Genomic DNA, 17604 nt, shown 5'->3' with positions numbered 1-17604 from the left:
TTTCTGTACTCTAAGCAATTGCATTAGAGGCACTATGGACATGAACTGGTGTTCACACCAATGCCAAAGTACCAGAAGTATAAGAGGGGAAGAGATACAGCACTTACACTGCAGGGTGGTTTTTCGGGGTTTTGTTGCTTTGGGTTGTTTTTTTTTTTTTTTTTAAATACTTCATATGTCATTTCATATAAATCCAAAGCATTAAGCAATTCCACTCAAAAGAAAAGACTAAAAGCAATTTCAGCAAGACTAGGAAACCTACATGGAAAATAATATCCTCACCCGTTTATTGTTGATTTTACCACTTGGTAACGCAGTTGTTTTGAACTCAGTGTGAATACAATTGAAGTTTTGCAGAAAAAAAAATCACACACCTGTATTTTTCACATGTACCAAACACATTTAAGGTTTAAAAGTCGTGTGCCTTGACTTTGCTCCTCTTAACGTGTCTTTAGGGATGTCCATTGTCACTGATCCAATAGAGTCCAACTCAAGTCTCTCAAGTCAGGTGACATACAAATTCAAAAGGTGTTGATTTCTCAAAGACGGTCTTCTCTGTAGTGCATTGTGCTAGTGCATTCAACCAGTGTGTCAGTATTCAACCACATAAGCCTGGGGTTTCTTTGTTTTCCTCTTTTTTAAACTACACAATACAGAAATATAATTTTACATGTAGCTTTGCATGCCTTATGGCTGCTTGCCCTACTATAGGACAGTGCAATAAATACAAATATATGCACACTAGAAAAGATTTAACTGCCATGATCTACGTCTCCTTTATGAGTACAAATTTACCTAAGTCAACGATATGACAAATTTAGCAGAAAAAGTGGCAATGGCAGTAATAGTCTACTACAAAAACAAGGCTAGAAGCAAAGTGTTCTCAAGCTACAGAAAACTTGCTACCTTCTAATATACGATGTAGGGCCCAGTTCTGCCAAGTGCAGAGTTGTGATCAGTAGGTTGCATCAGAACATGCTTATCCCCCAATTAACAATGAATACTTCTACAATTCTTTTGGTTTTGATAACTGTTTATAAATAGCACACTATAATGACTATTAAACTATACAGCAACATGACATTTATAGCCTAATCCTGAATACAAAGTTCAAAGAACATGACTACAAAGGCCAGAGAGCAAATGTCATTGACTAAAAGCATTTCCACTTCAGAATTTATTGAATGTTCTCTTGCACAAACACTTCTCGATTGTGAAACCAAAGGAACAGGATTCCCTACTCCCTCTCTGCTCCAGTAGTAATTTAGCCACACACCATCCTTATAAATTAGTGATGGATTTTAACAGGTAGCCCCTTGGGGCTATATATTTTTATATACTTTATATATATGCACATTTACTTTGAATTCTATGTAAAAGTTGAAAAAATGCTTGAAAGAAAAACTCAGAATATATCACAGCTTTTTCAGCAAAAAAAATACAAATTAGTTTTATAACCACTATTCAATTTATCAAACTTTTTTTTTTTTTCTGAAGTATTTACCTTTAATTATGTACACATTACAGGAAATAAAACTTTTTCCACAAACATCCTCTAACGTGATAGTTATCAATAAAATGATAGAATAATAATAGCAGGAAGAATATTAAACAAATGGGGGTGATCAATTTCTGCTTTTAAAAAGTAAAAAGTCACCATATAATTAAGTACAAAAACCTGCATTGAATGACAGCTGCTGGTGTAGTAACTTGATCAGGTATGGAGACCAAGAGTATAGTAAAGCCCTATGGTAATAATATTTCTGTAGCATTTCCACTTGGTATGTATATACTAAATGTTGGCAAAGTTTCTGTAGCATTAGCTTATACAAACATAGGAGTCCTCAGTCTGCTGCATAAAATGGAACAAGTGTGTTTTAATTCTCCTGAAATGCACCTGAAATCCAGAGTGTCACTTACAAACTGCATAATGAAACTTCTCTTCAGAAAAATATCTGTTTGGCATCTCCAGGGCTCTGTTCCATCGGACAATAGGGGCATTTTAATCTGGGGACAAAGACAACGCATTAGAATCGCGGCAACGTGCGATAACCGAGCATTAAGCTTTTTCATCCATTACAGAGGTATAGAGTTTGCAGTGACAGTCCTTCCTCTTTTCCCCCCTGTGGCATGAAAGAAATGCACTCTTAAGCCACTCCATTAAAAATCACCTTTAGCTGAGAGAGACCTTACCATGGTTTTTCTTCCAATTATATTCTTTCTCACCTTTCACCCACACACCCCTGAATTATTAAATACCAAGAAATTACTCTTCATGATTCATATGTTACTTCTACTTCTGGATAAGTTTGTTTCATGACAAAACAAGGGGAAAAGGGTTTAAGCTGAAAGAGGGGAGGTTTAGATGAGATATTAGGAAGAAGTTCTTCACTGTGAGGGTGGTCAGACACTGGAACAAGTTGCCCAGAGAAGCTGTGGCTGCTCCTCCCTGGAAGTGTTCAAGGCCAGGTTGGTTGAGTCTTTGAGCAACCTGGTCTAGTGGAAGGTGTCCCTGCTGATGGCAGGGGGGTTGGAACTAGATGATCTTTAAGGTCCCTTCCAACCCAAACCATTCTATGATTCTATGATTTTACTCATTTTAAATAGTCTGGTAGCTTTCACTTTGACCTCCTCAGCATCCAGTGCGTTTTACTCTCTGGTTCCCAAAATGCTGTGATTTTACAACCCGCTTCAATCAGCTCCTGCAGGATACAGCTAAAGACCCTGCTGAGGTTCCCACCAACACAATTCCACCTGCTTACAATATTTCTTCTAGCATTGATCCATTTTCACTGATCTCTAAGCTTGAGCATTTCACACACACCACCACCGCCCCACCCCAAGTTAAAATTGTCAGAGCTGTGCTGCCACTAAAGCTGATCAATGAAAGCATCAGGAATGAGTGATCGGGGACAGGAATCACGTAGCAGCAAGTTTACTGGCTTAAAATGGCTGAAGTCACCCATGCAGGGTGACCTTCAGGCTTTTCTAACAAGGAAAAGAACGCAAACATCACTCAATGTTTTCATTCTTCATAGTGTCACTTATTTTCACACTGGATTTCACAAAACAACTTACAGCTCTAAATTAAGCTGACAGCCTCCATGGAAGCTGCATATGTTTAATCCAAACTACCACTGGTTCTTCTTCAAGAAAATCTGTATAGCTCTCTCCTTCCCATTTCCTCCTTCCCAAAAGCCTGTAGGCACCCCACTGATATCCAAGGAGGAGTATTTCCACAGTGATAATTCAACTACCTGCTCAATTACCACACCACACTTCCCCAGAGGTTTAATTTTATTTTTTAAGGGATGTTTCACACTTTAACCTTGATCCCAATGAAAAACTGTGTGTGTAAAAGCCTCCATTTTGAATTTAAGACAACATAACAGTATTTCCAAGGTGGAAAATTACTCTGCTCATTGCATTCCTTCTCATAAACTCACTTTCCACAACATCAGAGGGCTTATTACACTTTCTCCACCGCACCACCCAGCTTATCTGGTTTCTAAGTCACTCTCTAAGATTAACAAGCTTCCAAAAATTATCTAATTATGGACTCATTTTTTTTCAAAACACAGTATTCTAGCCTTAAGATTTTTCCTCATCTATGTGTTGCTTGAAATAAAAGAGTGATACTTACTTGCTGCCATTAAACATTTTATTCAAAGCATCTCTTGATATAATATGACCACAGACTAATTTCATAGGTGGATTATTATCTGTCGTTTGCTGACGAAGAATGGGACAGGCAAATATTGAATGATACCAGCATTTTTTACCAAGGTCAACTTCAATCTGTAAAAGAGATTAACAAAACAATTTATCATGGGAAAATACATTTCCAGACAATTATCCCTTTAGGTCATGGCTCTTACTTAAGAAATTTCACAATTCAGCTGTGAAGGCAGCAAAATCCATTGTGTGGATGCCTGACAATTTCCCAGAGAAAAATACTTAATTGTGATCTTAAACTGATGATTTATGTTGCTTCTCCCATCTTCAACAGAGTAGAGTAATTGTGTCAAGAGACAAGTGCATATTTTAGTGCTGATCTATGCCCTGGCAGGCAAACTGAGCTGATGACCCAACAAGACTGTCTGTATTTCCTAGTCAGGGATTTCCAAAGTGGTTTAGATGATAGATCTCATTTAAGGGGTAAAAACAAACAAACCAACCAACCAACCAAAAAACAAAACAAATCCCCCAAAAGCTCTTGGATTGATTATGTTAATGTTCTACAGCTTCTTGAAAGACTCTCCCAACACCTACCTGTCATGTCAATAATGAACTGTATCAGAATTATTTAGTTTCAGTACCAATGCAGAAGACATTGGTACAGCACAACTCTTGCCTTCATCACCGAGGGACATCTCACAGAGAAAAATGGCTCCATGACTACAGGAATCAATTGAGAACTACAAAAATCACAGCTTCTGTACCTGAAGCTCCTGGCTCTGACCAGTCCTCAGCTCTGACAGGTTTAACCTTCAACAAAATCTGACAATATAACCTTTTCACACTACTTAATCTCTGTCTTTGCATGAGGAAAATAAGACTTCCTATCCCCGTACTGCTTTAGCAGTACAAGCTAGAGACCTTTAAGTTTAAAATATGCAAGGAGGCATATAAATACCACTAACTGATCTGCATCTGACAGTAATCTTTTCCCAAATGGTCCCTAGCTAATCATTCCTGTCTGGACATCAGGGCATGAATCTGTCACACTTGGAGGTTACACTCTCAGTGTTACAGAAAACATAGCTGGGAGAAACTCATCACACATACTCACACTACAAATTAATCTCTTACAGCTACAATCAAAGAGGCTAACTCAGTTCATGCCCAGTTTGCACAAAACAGGTTTTCATTCCCAATCAGGAGCAGGCCACGGGAGAGCTGCAAGCTATAAAGGGAAACTGGGGTTTCATAACAACTGAACTTCATTTCAACTGATAGAAATGAGTTGTGCTGGAAGCATAAAGCACCAGATCACAGCTCAGTCCCCGTGTCCCCAGATGTAGCACTAATTCATTCATCTCCTGTCTGCCTGATAAAGAGTCAGTACAAAGCAACTCATGGACAGAGCTCAAGCATAGCTAGAGGAAGTTAAATGTTTCAGTGGGATGCATTTCCTTCCAGTTATATAGAAACATTTCATCCCTTCAGTGTCAGGTTAAGTGGAAGGTGAGAGCATCTGTTTTGTTAAGGTCATTTGACCAAAGACCTTTTCAATGTGAAAGGGGATAACAAGTAAAGGGGGGAGCAACAAACAGAACTGAGAGAGACAAATCTGGTAGACAAAAATAATGGAGACAGTAACAAGAAACAATCTTGTCAGTCACACTAATTGACAGATCATCAAGAGACTGCAATCAAACCTGGACTTTGCAACAGATTAGAATGCAAACCTGAGGGTCTCAGAGGAGAGGGGGTCAGTAGAACTATACAAACTGCAGGAGGAATGTGCAGAGGAAGGGGATTGGGGAGGAACAGCCAGAAAGTGGTATAAAAGAGGCCAGAAGGGCAATGTCAGTATTTGAGGGTCCCTGAACATGGATTTGCTTGTGAATCTAGAGTGGGGTGTGTGTGCTTTCACCAGTGAGCTTCAGACTTTACCAGCCAAAGAGGAGGAAGGAATCTTGGCTGCATATACTTATGCTTTATGCAAGCCCTGTATGTGGGTGCTGTTGAAGGCAGTGCTCCCTGTGGCAGCCTGCACGGCCAGTCGCACCAGTGTCCTTTGTATGTGTGTGTGGGCGGGCGTCTGCGATTCATGCTCAGCTTCACTACTGGGTGAACCTACAAACTGGAAACCAGCAGCCACATCCACGGCCTGGGGCGAGACCCCAAGGTCTCTGTACAGTAGGAAATCCCAAACCCAGAAGCTGCTGGAGGTGGCAACCGTGTGTAAGTGTGCTCCTCAGTTCAAGAGGGACAGGGATCTTCTGGAGAGAGTCCAGCAGAGGCCACGAAGATGATGAGGGGCCTGGAGCATCACCCGTATGAAGAAAGGCTGAGAGAGCTGGGACTCTTCAGCCTGGAGAAGACTGGGAGGGGATCTGATCAATGTCTGTAAATACCAGTCAAATGGATGGGGCCGGGCTCTTTTCAGTGGTGCCCAGTGACAGGACAAGGGGCAATGGGCACAAACTGGAACACCAGAAGTTCCAGACAAACCTAAGGAAAAACTTCTTTACTGTGAGGGTGACGGAGCCCTGGGACAGGCTGCCCAGAGAGGGTGTGGAGTCTCCTTCTTTGGAGATGTTCAAAACCCACCTGGACACTTTTCTGTGCAACCTGTTGTAGGGAACCTGCTTTGGCAGGGGGGTTGGACTGGATGATCTCCTGAGGTCCCTTCCAACCCCTGTGATTCTGTGTGAGTCTGTGATTCCCTTAACATTCAGTACAAAAGAAATCTGAAAACAGCATTTGCCATTAGAAATCTGCTCTGGGACAGCTCAGCATCAACTCACCGGTAGTTCATCCTTCTGGTTCCAAACACCTGTGCACTGCCTTTGTTCAATAACTGCCTTGATATTAATTAGAGCTGGTAATGCTACACAACCTGCTGAAAAACTGCAGAAAAAAGAAATGTTAACATAAGATGCCTGTTAGGAAACCAACATTTTTCATATTTCTACTTTAAAGGTTAGCTGGGACACAAGAGCACTGTACTTCTACATTCAGTTCTTGTCTGTACTTTTAAGCTCCCTTCAAGCATAACAAGCAAGAGTTTTGGGGCAGGTTGTCAGTTACCCTGCATCTTATGCTAGGGCCCTCTCGTACTACATTCTGGACTGAAAACAACAGTTAATCCCTACTCTGAGTCTTATAATTAAATTATTTTCTATACCTCCTACTTTGATATTGAGCTGTACAGGCGGAAGACATCATGATAGCTTGTATAAGTAGTTGCTCTCTTAATTATGGAAGAGTACCTGCAGCCTAAGAGTTTCCATGTAACCCACACGTACACATAACCCATAATCCTTTAATTATACCTAATTACCATGTAAAGAAACATGTCTTTCAACCTTCCACCTTAAATGAAAAAAAGAAATGTAGAAAAAACATTGGAAGGCAAGTGAAAGAAGGAAACCACAGCCTGTAATAAGAATGGCAGTATACAGCTGAACAAGGTCTGTGTCCCAACAGTTCAGCCTGCTCTGGGAGTTACCCATTACCAGAACTTACCACATGATTTTGAAATATTTCACTATGTTACAAAAGAAAGCATGACACTGAGTTTACACAAGTTAACAGATGTTTTGATGGATTTAAGTCTAATGACAGTACTATAGGCCTAGAAATCAGCAGCAGTAGAAACAGGATTTGACCTTGATATCAGCCTGCTCTGTTTCTTTGGCAGATTATTTTACTATTTGTGCAAGTTTTATTGCCTACAGAAGTCACGATCTTCCTTTCCACTCTGCCCCTCCAGATACTTGTTTTTACATTTCTGCAGGAACATTCTGGCCAGTGTACTTGAGAGAGATGGGACTGAAACCTATGGATCTGTTGTCCAGTTAAAAAAATCCTATCCCTCACCTCCAACTGGCCATTTTTTTGTTGTTGTTATTTCAGTACTGAGTGTAACTTGTGCTGACCCTCTGGACTGTTTAGACAAATAGTATTTGTAGAAACAAAAGCATAATTGCTTTAATCCTTTTGTATGAAGACATCTCTGGAAGAGCCCTTTAAGAGTAAAACAACTCAAGCAAATAATAAATGCATATGGTGTCCTGTAGTCCTTCAGGACCCTGAACTGTGACCTCTTTAGTACAACAAGAGCTTTCCCACTGACTCAAGGCAGTAACTCAAGCCATGAGACCTTTACAGGATTAGATACATGCTGGAAAAACCAATCAGCCTTAAAAAAAAAGGTGACCACTACTCATGTTCCAGAAAGCAACATATTTTATAGCAGGGATTTAACTTCAAGCTGGTTTAATTTCTAAAGGATTTGCAGTGCTCAAAGGTCACGGTAGTTTAGAACAGTCTTGTTTATGACAAGAGCATCGGTAACACCTATACAGTAAATATATTTCAGTGCAATCAATTTCACACCAGGTGCAAAGCAAGTGTTCAACCAATCCAAACATCAATAACAGGGATTTTCCACTTCACCAAAAATCTCTTGGCCATTTGTGCTGAAAACCATATTACAGCATCAATGCATGAGTAATTAAAGTGTAAAAAATTGCTGTTAATTTGGCTGAAACAGGAAAAAGATTAAAAGCAAAAACCAGAGATAGAAGTTTTAAATCTCTGTAAAACCTTCAAACTGAAACTTGTAACGTTTGTTGTAGAAAGACAATTAATCTGAAAGTGCTCCCTTTGTTGCTTCTGCTGTATTTTGTGACAGAGGTGCAAACAGGAGAAGCAGAAGGCTTGACAATTTTTAGAGCTCTAAACTAAGCACAGAAGTCTAGTCATAGTAACATGCACACAGTAAACTTAAAAAAATAAACAAAACAAACAAACAAACAAACAAAAGAGGTAGTGAAGCTTCTGCTAAGTACCAAACCTAGCCCAGAAAGACATGTAATTTATTTCCTATTTAATGTCTGAAATGAAAACGAGAACATCAGGCAAGTATATCAGGGGAACTGACATCCAAAGGCTAAATAGCAGTTAATCTGTTTTATCTTCAGAGAAGCTAGAAGGGGATTGGATTGGTTTTTTCTTCCCATTTCCAACAGCCTCCTACAGATTTGCATTTTGTCAGATTAGCTCCCAAGCTTGAAAATGCCTCTTTCTTCTTTGCAAATTAAGTCCAGAAAACAATTTGGACATTTTAGCAGCTGATATCACAACATAACTCTTAAGCATTGTTCTAATAGGGAGAAAGAAGACAGGTAAAGTAATATGGAGATTAAATACCAAGATGATCAAATGCTGACAGAATCATGGCCAGAGTTTTGGGTTGGGTTTTTTTTTTTTTGCAGTTAAACAGCAGGGACAGTTTTCACACATTTGCTGTGGGAATAACTGGCTGATTGCCATCCTCATCTTTCACACCAGTGTCTAAACTACAGAAGCCAAATCCCATCCACAAATGCTGCTTCTTGAGCTGTGAAAGTGCAGGGTAAAGCACAGCACACTGGAAACCTCTGATTTCTAATCGTTTCAAATCTTGTTAAGAGCTAATCGTAACCATACTCTTTACTCAATACAAGCCAGATGAGACTGCTTCTCAAAAGCCATTTCTTTTGTCCTCAACAAAAAGTAGAGACCAAAATGCTATGTGCCCAGTCTTAAAAAGAAGTGAAAGCCAGCATACCTAACACTGAGAGGTGACTCAACGGAGAGCCCCAGCAGAGCGCAGGCATCTCTTGTGAAGATGTCACAGATGTCCGCCCACTGGTTTGCATCCAATAGATGAACGTACGGAGAGTTCTCGATACCTTGCCGCAGATACACCAGGCTACCCATCAAAACCTGAATATCTGTGAGGGACCAGGAACAGTTAGTTATTTCAGGAGGAATAGTTAGTTATTTTACGCTACAAATAAAAGGCAGTACCTACAGCTTCAGCTCTGATGTGGAAAACAGGCAGATGAACCGTATCAATAACACCATCCTCACCTCTACAAAATACAATTACAGCCCTCACAGAACAAACAGCTACAGCTATAAGAGCTCCAGGCCACTGTGGATAGACTGGGGGGTCGTGTGCCCCTCTACAAGCGTGGCATGCTGCCTATTAATTTACTTAAAACACATTCACTTTTTGGTATGTTTTCTTACACACACAATACCCTAAAAAATTAGGCTTTACTGGATTTAATTTAAGATGGTTTACTTAACTCACATATTCTCCATTTTCCAAAAGTTCCATTTGTCTTTTGTATTACCCCACACAGCAAAAAATAGCAGATGACTATTTCAAAAATGTTTCTGTGCATTTTTAACACCCTACCCTGGCAGCAGGTCTGTTCTAGATGTAATCTAGATATTATTTAAAAGAGTCAAAAACCTTAAATTTAAGCAAGTGTGTAGACATATTAAAACACAATTTTGTACTCTCATTAAAAAAAAAAAAAAAAAAGGAGTTATCATAGAATCACAGAATGGTTTGGGTTGGAAGGGACCTTCAAGATCATCCAGTTCCAACCCCCCTGCCATCAGCAGGGACACCTTCCACTAGACCAGGTTGCTCAAAGCCTCATCCAGCCTGGCCTTGAACACTTCCAGGGAGGGGGCATCCACAACCTCCTTGGGCAACCTGTTCCAGTGTCTCACCACCCTCACAGTGAAGAACTTCTTCCTAATATCTCATCTAAACCTCCCCTCTTTCAGCTTAAACCCATTTCCCCTTGTTCTGTCATTAACTGCCCTTATGAAAAGTCCTTCCCCAGCTTTCTTGTAGCCCTTTCAGGTACTGGGAGGCCGCTATAAGATCTCTCTGGAGCCTTCTCTTCTCCAGGCTGAACAGCCCCAACTCTCTCAGCCTGTCCTCATAGGAGAGGAGCTCCAGCCCTCGGATCATCCTGGTGGCCTCCTCTAGACTTGTTCTAACTCGTCCATGTAATTCAGAGTTAATTCAGATTGTAAGGATCCAGGTTATACACGTTAAACACAAAAATAAGAAGCCTCTAACAAAATGAAAATAATGGAGTAAAACATGTCTGGAACACAATTTATATTTTATTATGAGATGCCACATCCAAGTGCTTTAAATCCCCTTAATGTGATGGAAAACTCACCTTTCTGATGATTGAGGGCGAACGGCTGGAAGTTTTTCGCATACTGAAGTGCTTCTCTTTGATTTGCTGTTCCACCCATCAATAAACTAATGAAATATAATCTGTGCAGTTTAAATTCCAACGAACTATTCTGTGCCATAAGCATCTCTCTGTTGGATACCGCCCACCTAAGAGAAATTAGGAGGTACAATGGGACATGACACAAGAGTAATTAAGTGTCAGCCTACATCATATGAAATTATTACAATTATCAACCACCTATTTCAAGGAGAATATGACTGTTCCCTGAATTTCTATGAGTCTATACAGAGCACAGAAAATGGTAAGACCTAGACGTGGAGCTACACAGGGCACACAACAAATGAACAACGGTACTTCTGGTGCTGCTGTACAGGTTAACTTCTGCAAAATTCAACACTTAACTGGCTGGAAGGGAAGACTGAATTAGGCACAAGAGAGGGTAGAAATAGCTAGAACTACTGTAATTGGATTAAAATCACGCTGAATCTTAACAGTTACAGATAGCATTCAGCTGCATGTTGAAGAAATCTGACCAAGCTTTTCAAGAACATATTTTCCAACCTCCTCGTTCACCAAAAGTCACCAAAATCTTTCTCTAAGCCACCATGTTTCTATGCATGTGTATGTTGCCCTTGAGAGGGGAACTGTATTTATGGAGGCCCTGAAGATAGACATTATCAAGCCCTTTACAATGGGGAATAGGAAGAAGAGAAATCAGTTTAAATAACATTCTTTACGCTGCTTAAACTTTGTTTTCTGCGTTATTTTCAACTTGGGCAATAAAAATATTTCTCACTTTCTGGGTCTCATTCATCATGACAACACTAATGTTTGGCTCCCAAATAACATGGAAGAATTCTTAAACACACACCAACTAAAAGTAACTGGAATTTTCAAAGCATTTCATAAAAAGTTATTTTATTATTTAGATTTTATCCATCCCTTTCTTGTTTGTTTGTTTTGATTTGGGTTTTTTGTATTTTGGTTTCCCCTCACCCTTAATTCAATTTACCCAGGCCTGAATCAATCCAATCTTTCTCTTAAGAACTTTGAGTTTCAATGTTCTTCAGTACATCTGTTTCTCATTAGTGTTAATTAGTTATACTGTTTTCACTGTAGGGGCCCCATTAAGCAAAGAGCTTTTCACTTTCAGAAGTGAGGTAGTCTCTGTTCCTTAAAAAGAAGGGGTATGTGAGGCTTCTGTTCTTTTCAATCAATACTAAAATAAGAAAATTAAAGTATTCTTACAGTACTGGTAAAGCTTTCAATGCAAGTCAGCCTTCTCCATTAAGATGTAGAGTTAATGAGCAAGTATCTACTTTCAATCTGTTATGGTGAAAGTGTCAGGAGTCTGACTTTACTGGCAAGGCTTTGTAATGCCAGCAGGAACCTTTCAGCAGGGAACAGTGGAACACATAGCCTTTGAACTAAGAACAAGCCCTAATGTCCCTAATTTCAAGCAGTTTCAGATGAGTAGCCTCAAATTAACACTGTAATCTCCACCAGGAGGGAAGGGCACACTCTCTAACCATGGGGTGGGGATTTTTTCCCCCCAGTTTAAACCACGTACAGTGGCAATAAAGCTCACTTCTGGCTAAAAAACCAAGAGCCTGAAGTTAACAATCACAGATCAATAAGCAGCTGAAAGACTAAAACCTATTATCAATAAATGATAAGATTAGTCCACAGTCCTATTAATGAGATATTAATCTGTACTGTATCAAAAGTTGCTTTGAGCAACCTGGTCTAGTGGAAGGTGTCCCTGCTGATGGCAGGGGGGTTGGAACTGGATGATCTTTAAGGTCCCTTCCAACCCAAACCATTCTGTGATTCTATGAAAAGGGAGGCATCAAAAGAGCCTCCATCCTCTCCCTGTCAATATTTGCAACCACATGATATGGTACTTTATCTTGCTGAGATGGAGTCTATTTTTCCAAATTAACTTTTAGGCAGGCTTTCCATTTTTAGCTCTTTGAGTGGCAGAACAAATATCTACTGGAAAAAAGCAGCCACAGAAGCAAGGTCTGAGGTGTTTGGTCTAGGATGTGCTGTTCCTATTTCTAATGGAAAAACAAAAAACCAACAAGTGAGGTATAAAACATTCAACCCACACACTACCACTACCCAAAATCATTAGTAATCACAACACCTGTCTTCCTATCTCCTCTCAAAATGATACTTTTAGAGTGTTTTCACTTCTGAGACTCAAATCCACCTGAATTTTTTAGTTAGCAGTGTATGATTCAAAGCACAGGTAGACAGAGCTCTCCTCTAGCTCCCCACATGGGAGCCTTGCAAAGATTAAATTAAGTTTAAACCATACCCCAAAGGTCCCAGCAAATATCAGGACCTGTCCACCTTGCTGCTTCACAGACATAAGAGAATGTCTCCCTTCCCCAGGAGATTACAGTCAAAAGCTTTGAAGCTGTAAGTCATTCCCACCAGATCTTCACATGGAGACCCAGCTGGGCCAGAATCCTTCCAGAAAAAAACTATGGATTTCACTCCCCCATCACTAAATTACAATGAGAAAAGACACTGAAAATTAATGGGATCCTGCTGAGGTACAGAGATTACACTACTTAGGGTGCAGGGCCAGACTGGGTATCTACAAAGTCAAGTTGCACACCTCACAGAAAGAGAAAAGAAGTGTTTGGCCAGTTGTACTAAAATTAATTCTGAAGTGTAGTATTTGTAAGTGTTGGAATTAGTATTAGTAAAAAAAACCAAACCTGAAAAAAACAAACAAACAAAAATAAAATTAAAAAATAAGACCCTAATTGTAATCAGATACGAATACTAACTTCTCTCTATCAGTACAGCAGGGCTTTGAAAGTCTGTTTGAAAGGTCAATCTGCCAAATCCCTTTTGAAGGCAGTGACCAGGAGCCATCCGTGTTTGCCTCATTTCCAACACCGAGTTAAGCCGAGCACCAGCTGCAGAGCACTGGCAGAGCCAGAGAGACTGGTTATTGTTTTCCTCCCAGCCTTCTGCAATTTTGCATGGGTAAACCCTGCTATACTCCCCTTCCTGGTTCATGACACTGTAATTAATTATCCTTGTGTAACACCTGCTTTCTGCTCCAACCCCACTGTAGCAGCCTAGTTTGGGACTGCTTTTATGCACCCCTGAAGCTGTATTTACTGATGCCAATTTTAGCCACTTTTCAGCTTTTTGCCCAAAGAGCACAATGCCACCCCTCCCAGCTCCTCTCACACAGGGGCAATCCCTCCACAAGCAGTTTCAAACCCTCCTCCTGAACACCCACATCTGCTGGGAAATACAGTCAGTAGCATCAGCAGTTCTGCGGAATAACCCGGCATTTAAGACACCAGTTACCTCCTAAACTGTATGGTTCTGTCACATTTTTACCATCCTCACTAACCATGTTTTTTTACATAAGCATCACTACAAATAAGGACTCTCTGTGCCCAGCAGCAGGCAAAGAGAAGCAGATAGCTTTTGCACTGAAAGAGTTTAAACAGAAAAAAACCATCATAAACAGAAATGAGAGAGGGTGGGGGCGGGAGAGCAGCACAGAAACTGTGCTGACAATACACCCTTATCCTCTGTCCATTCAGCTGTCTTGGGAATAAGAGTTCCTTTGAATGAGGACTGGGCCTTCTCCGTTGTTTGAAAAATATTTAACACACTGCAGCAACTACAAGACAGGACTAAGTAGCAATGAGAAAGGCAGAAGTTTTAGCTAACTGGAGATAAAATGAATTTAGTGGCTTCAAGAGGATGGCTGGAGCAGCAAGCTACTGTTCCACAGTGTCCTTCACAACAGCTCTGTTGCTGTTTGAACTACAAGAAATACATCCTGTTTCAGTTTAACATAAGGCATTTCAACATTGCTCTCCTTTAATTGGCCAATTCAAGAGCAATAAGCCACCTGAGCTTTCCACCTGAGCAACTATATTCAAAGACAAACTATTAGGTCAAACTTTGCATGGCCCAGAGGCATAACCCAGGATTTAGTTTAAAACACCATGGTTTGAAAACACCATGGTTTGAATATCAGAGTATCTCTGCAATTAGTTTAGATGCCAATGACCTCTGAATTTACATACCCACGTTGGATCACGTTAAAGGGAAGAGGAAAGTGCTTGTTGGTATGAAAATGTATTCAACTGAATAATGCAACAAAGGTATTTTAAATTTATGAATTATGTTCTGGAATTAAACAGAAATTTTGAAGTTGCTTTGTTTCATTGTTTCTGCTTTTAAAAGCTCACTTCAAAGCTTTTTTTTTTTTTTTCCTGACTTTTGAGATCACTTTTGAGACCAGTCTGAGCTTACCAAAGCTCTCACAACCTAGGGGGAAAAAACCAAACCAAAACAAAACAAAAAAACCCCACAGAAACACTGGCTGATGTTTTTTTTGGTGTTTTCTTGTTTTTCAAATAAAAGCTGTTCTGAAATGGTACAGCAGAGTTATATATCTGCTACTGGATATCAAAACAGCAGCCCATGAGATATTTCATTACTTTTCCCTCTTCACTGTCACTTCTAGCAGCAGCTCACATGTCTATTGGTTGTCAAGTCTACTAAGATCAAGAAAATGTCCTGGTTTAAGGCTGACTGATAGACCTCAAATATTTCCAGACTTTGTTTTCATCTGAGCGTTCTCAGCATTATCCACCGAGTTCTGTGAGCAGAATCATTTTGTTCAGAAGAAATCTCACTATCAGATCTCACTGTCAGTCCAGGCTCTCAGCTGACGCACCGCAGAGATGTTTCCTGTGGAGGAGAGGGACACACCCCTCACCTAGCATTAATCAGCACCTACCTGGTAGTTGCAGCAGCCTGCAAAGAACATACCTGTCCTTTCATTCCCTCTTCCCAACCTTGTGGTCCCTTATCTGGAAAGGGACAGTGACTTGAGGAAAAGTGAGAACTGTGATCCTGAGTCAAGCTCTGCTCATCCCAAAGGTTTAGTGAAGCCAAAAAGATGTGGTAGTACCCAATATCTTTAATAAATCCTGTTATCCTTCAGAATTGGACCTTTTAAAATAAGGTTCTCTGATGATTCACTATAAGGCTACATACCATCATGGCAGACAACTGTTTCTAAGTGATGTTTCTTCCTAAAACTTTAAACCAGCATGACAAATGAATCAAGTTAATCCTTAATGTAAGAAAGAGAGCCTTAGTGAAGTACTGCCCATGGGGAAGGACACTGAGGGGAGAAAAGGAGAGGGTAGGGGCTCACTCAGTAACTAGACCAAGGACAAAAGGGGACACATCAAAATATACTTTATGAAAACCTAAGGATTTGTTAAAAGAATTCACAAAAAGGGAGAAAGAAACCTGAGTAGACTCACTCTAACGCAGGTCTCAGAACTCTAACTTTTAATGCTTCCAATATCCGATTCAACTCCACAAATGGTTCTTTTTGACTTTGATCTATTGATAGACCAGATTCCTGGGGGGAAAAAAAACAAAAAGCAATTTTTAGTTGATGCATAAGAAAACACAGGATTAAGCTGCTGTTTTTCTAACAGTTTAAATATTCACCTGGAACATTAACATTCAAATAAGGACGCTAACCCAAAGCATAATTTTCCATAATCAATAACATTCGCCATCCACACTTATCCTTACCTGACAAAGCTCCTCAGCCACATCCAACATGCCCTGCCGAAAGAAGTGCTCCACCATCACCTCGTTGAGGATTCGCTGGCTGTCAGCCTGCCAGCACCCATCTATCCCCACGCTGCTGATGTCCGAGTCAAAATTCTGAAACGTACAAATTAACAGTTCATAAGCTGGAAAAAAATCACCCCATGGAATTTTTCTTTAATTATGCAGGACACCTATGACATCACCCTGATGCTTTCTGCCTGTTGCTCAGCTGGCCCTCAATGAACCTCCTGTTTGAACCTCCTGTTCAAAGAGAAATATATCCGTCAGCTGCTTCATTATCTCTTTGGCTTGCTCATTTCAAGTCTCAATATTATCCACTATAAGGAATTACACTGACAAGTTACAAGTCTAGCTAGCAAATAAGAAATCTAGTTAACTAATAAAGGGCTTTCCAGACCATGATGTGTTTTTTTTGAAGGAACTATCTGCAGAAAAGGTTTTTTCCATATGTGAAAACTGAAAACATATAGAGAACAGAAAACAAAATCGCCTACGCTGGAATCAAAATAGCGTTATCAATGCATCACTGTCACTGCAGCACACTCAGAAGTAAAAGCTTTAACTCAAGAAATTTTTTTACATAGCTTGGGGGGGGATAGTCAATGCTGAAAAAGGAAAATGTCACTTCTCCCCACCCCCAAATGACAATGAAATTCAAATCTCTGAAGACCTCAACATCCCAGTAACAGGATGAGCTTTAAAGATCTGAGAGATCTTTTACAGAGCTAACCCCGATGATCTTACTGCTGTGTATTTTTAGGTCAGTGGTGGACGGACATATTCCAGGAATAAGTAAAAATATTGTCACAGTGACTCTTCAGTAACACTTGGCACTGCTTGGCACTGTGCCTCTTGGCAGCAGGAGAGCAACACTTATTCTAATCCAAGATATAAACCAGGATTTTAACCGCTAGCATGTCTTATCAGCAGGGCAGGCAGGGTAATTTGAATAAAAATCCTTCACCCATTGACTAAAGCAAACCTCTTGCAAAAGAAACAGAGTCTAGAAGTCAGTGCATTGTTTGCTGCCTGCCCTGATGGCTCTCTTCCAAGGAGGAACTTCAGAAATCAGAAGTCTGGGGAGAACAGCAGTGCTTCAGCTACAGCTCTGTGACAATCAACAGTCCTGCACAATATGGAAACACCTACCTAGCACAGACAGACACTTCTGTCAGGCCAGGCAGAGCAAACAACACAAAGTTGGTACCAACTATCTGTCAAC

At 40.2% G+C, this 17604-nt stretch overlaps 1 protein-coding gene across 1 annotated transcript; it reads right to left on the bottom strand.

Annotated features, from left to right (window-relative positions):
* Positions 1 to 259: 259 nt before the first annotated feature.
* Positions 260 to 16475, bottom strand: RMND5A (required for meiotic nuclear division 5 homolog A; the record flags this gene model as incomplete). Its single annotated transcript, XM_010165796.1, has 7 exons — positions 260 to 2007; positions 3644 to 3798; positions 6477 to 6579; positions 9287 to 9452; positions 10713 to 10879; positions 16061 to 16161; positions 16341 to 16475. Coding segments are annotated over 7 exons (891 nt in total), but the record flags the coding sequence as incomplete, so codon positions are not given.
* Positions 16476 to 17604: the final 1129 nt, after the last annotated feature.

Source organism: Antrostomus carolinensis, unplaced genomic scaffold, assembly GCF_000700745.2.
Source record: "Antrostomus carolinensis isolate BGI_N321 unplaced genomic scaffold, ASM70074v2 scaffold4694, whole genome shotgun sequence".
NCBI lineage: Eukaryota > Metazoa > Chordata > Aves > Caprimulgiformes > Caprimulgidae > Antrostomus > Antrostomus carolinensis.
Note: the sequence above shows the minus strand (reverse complement) of the source record. Positions and strands in the feature narration are given on the sequence as shown.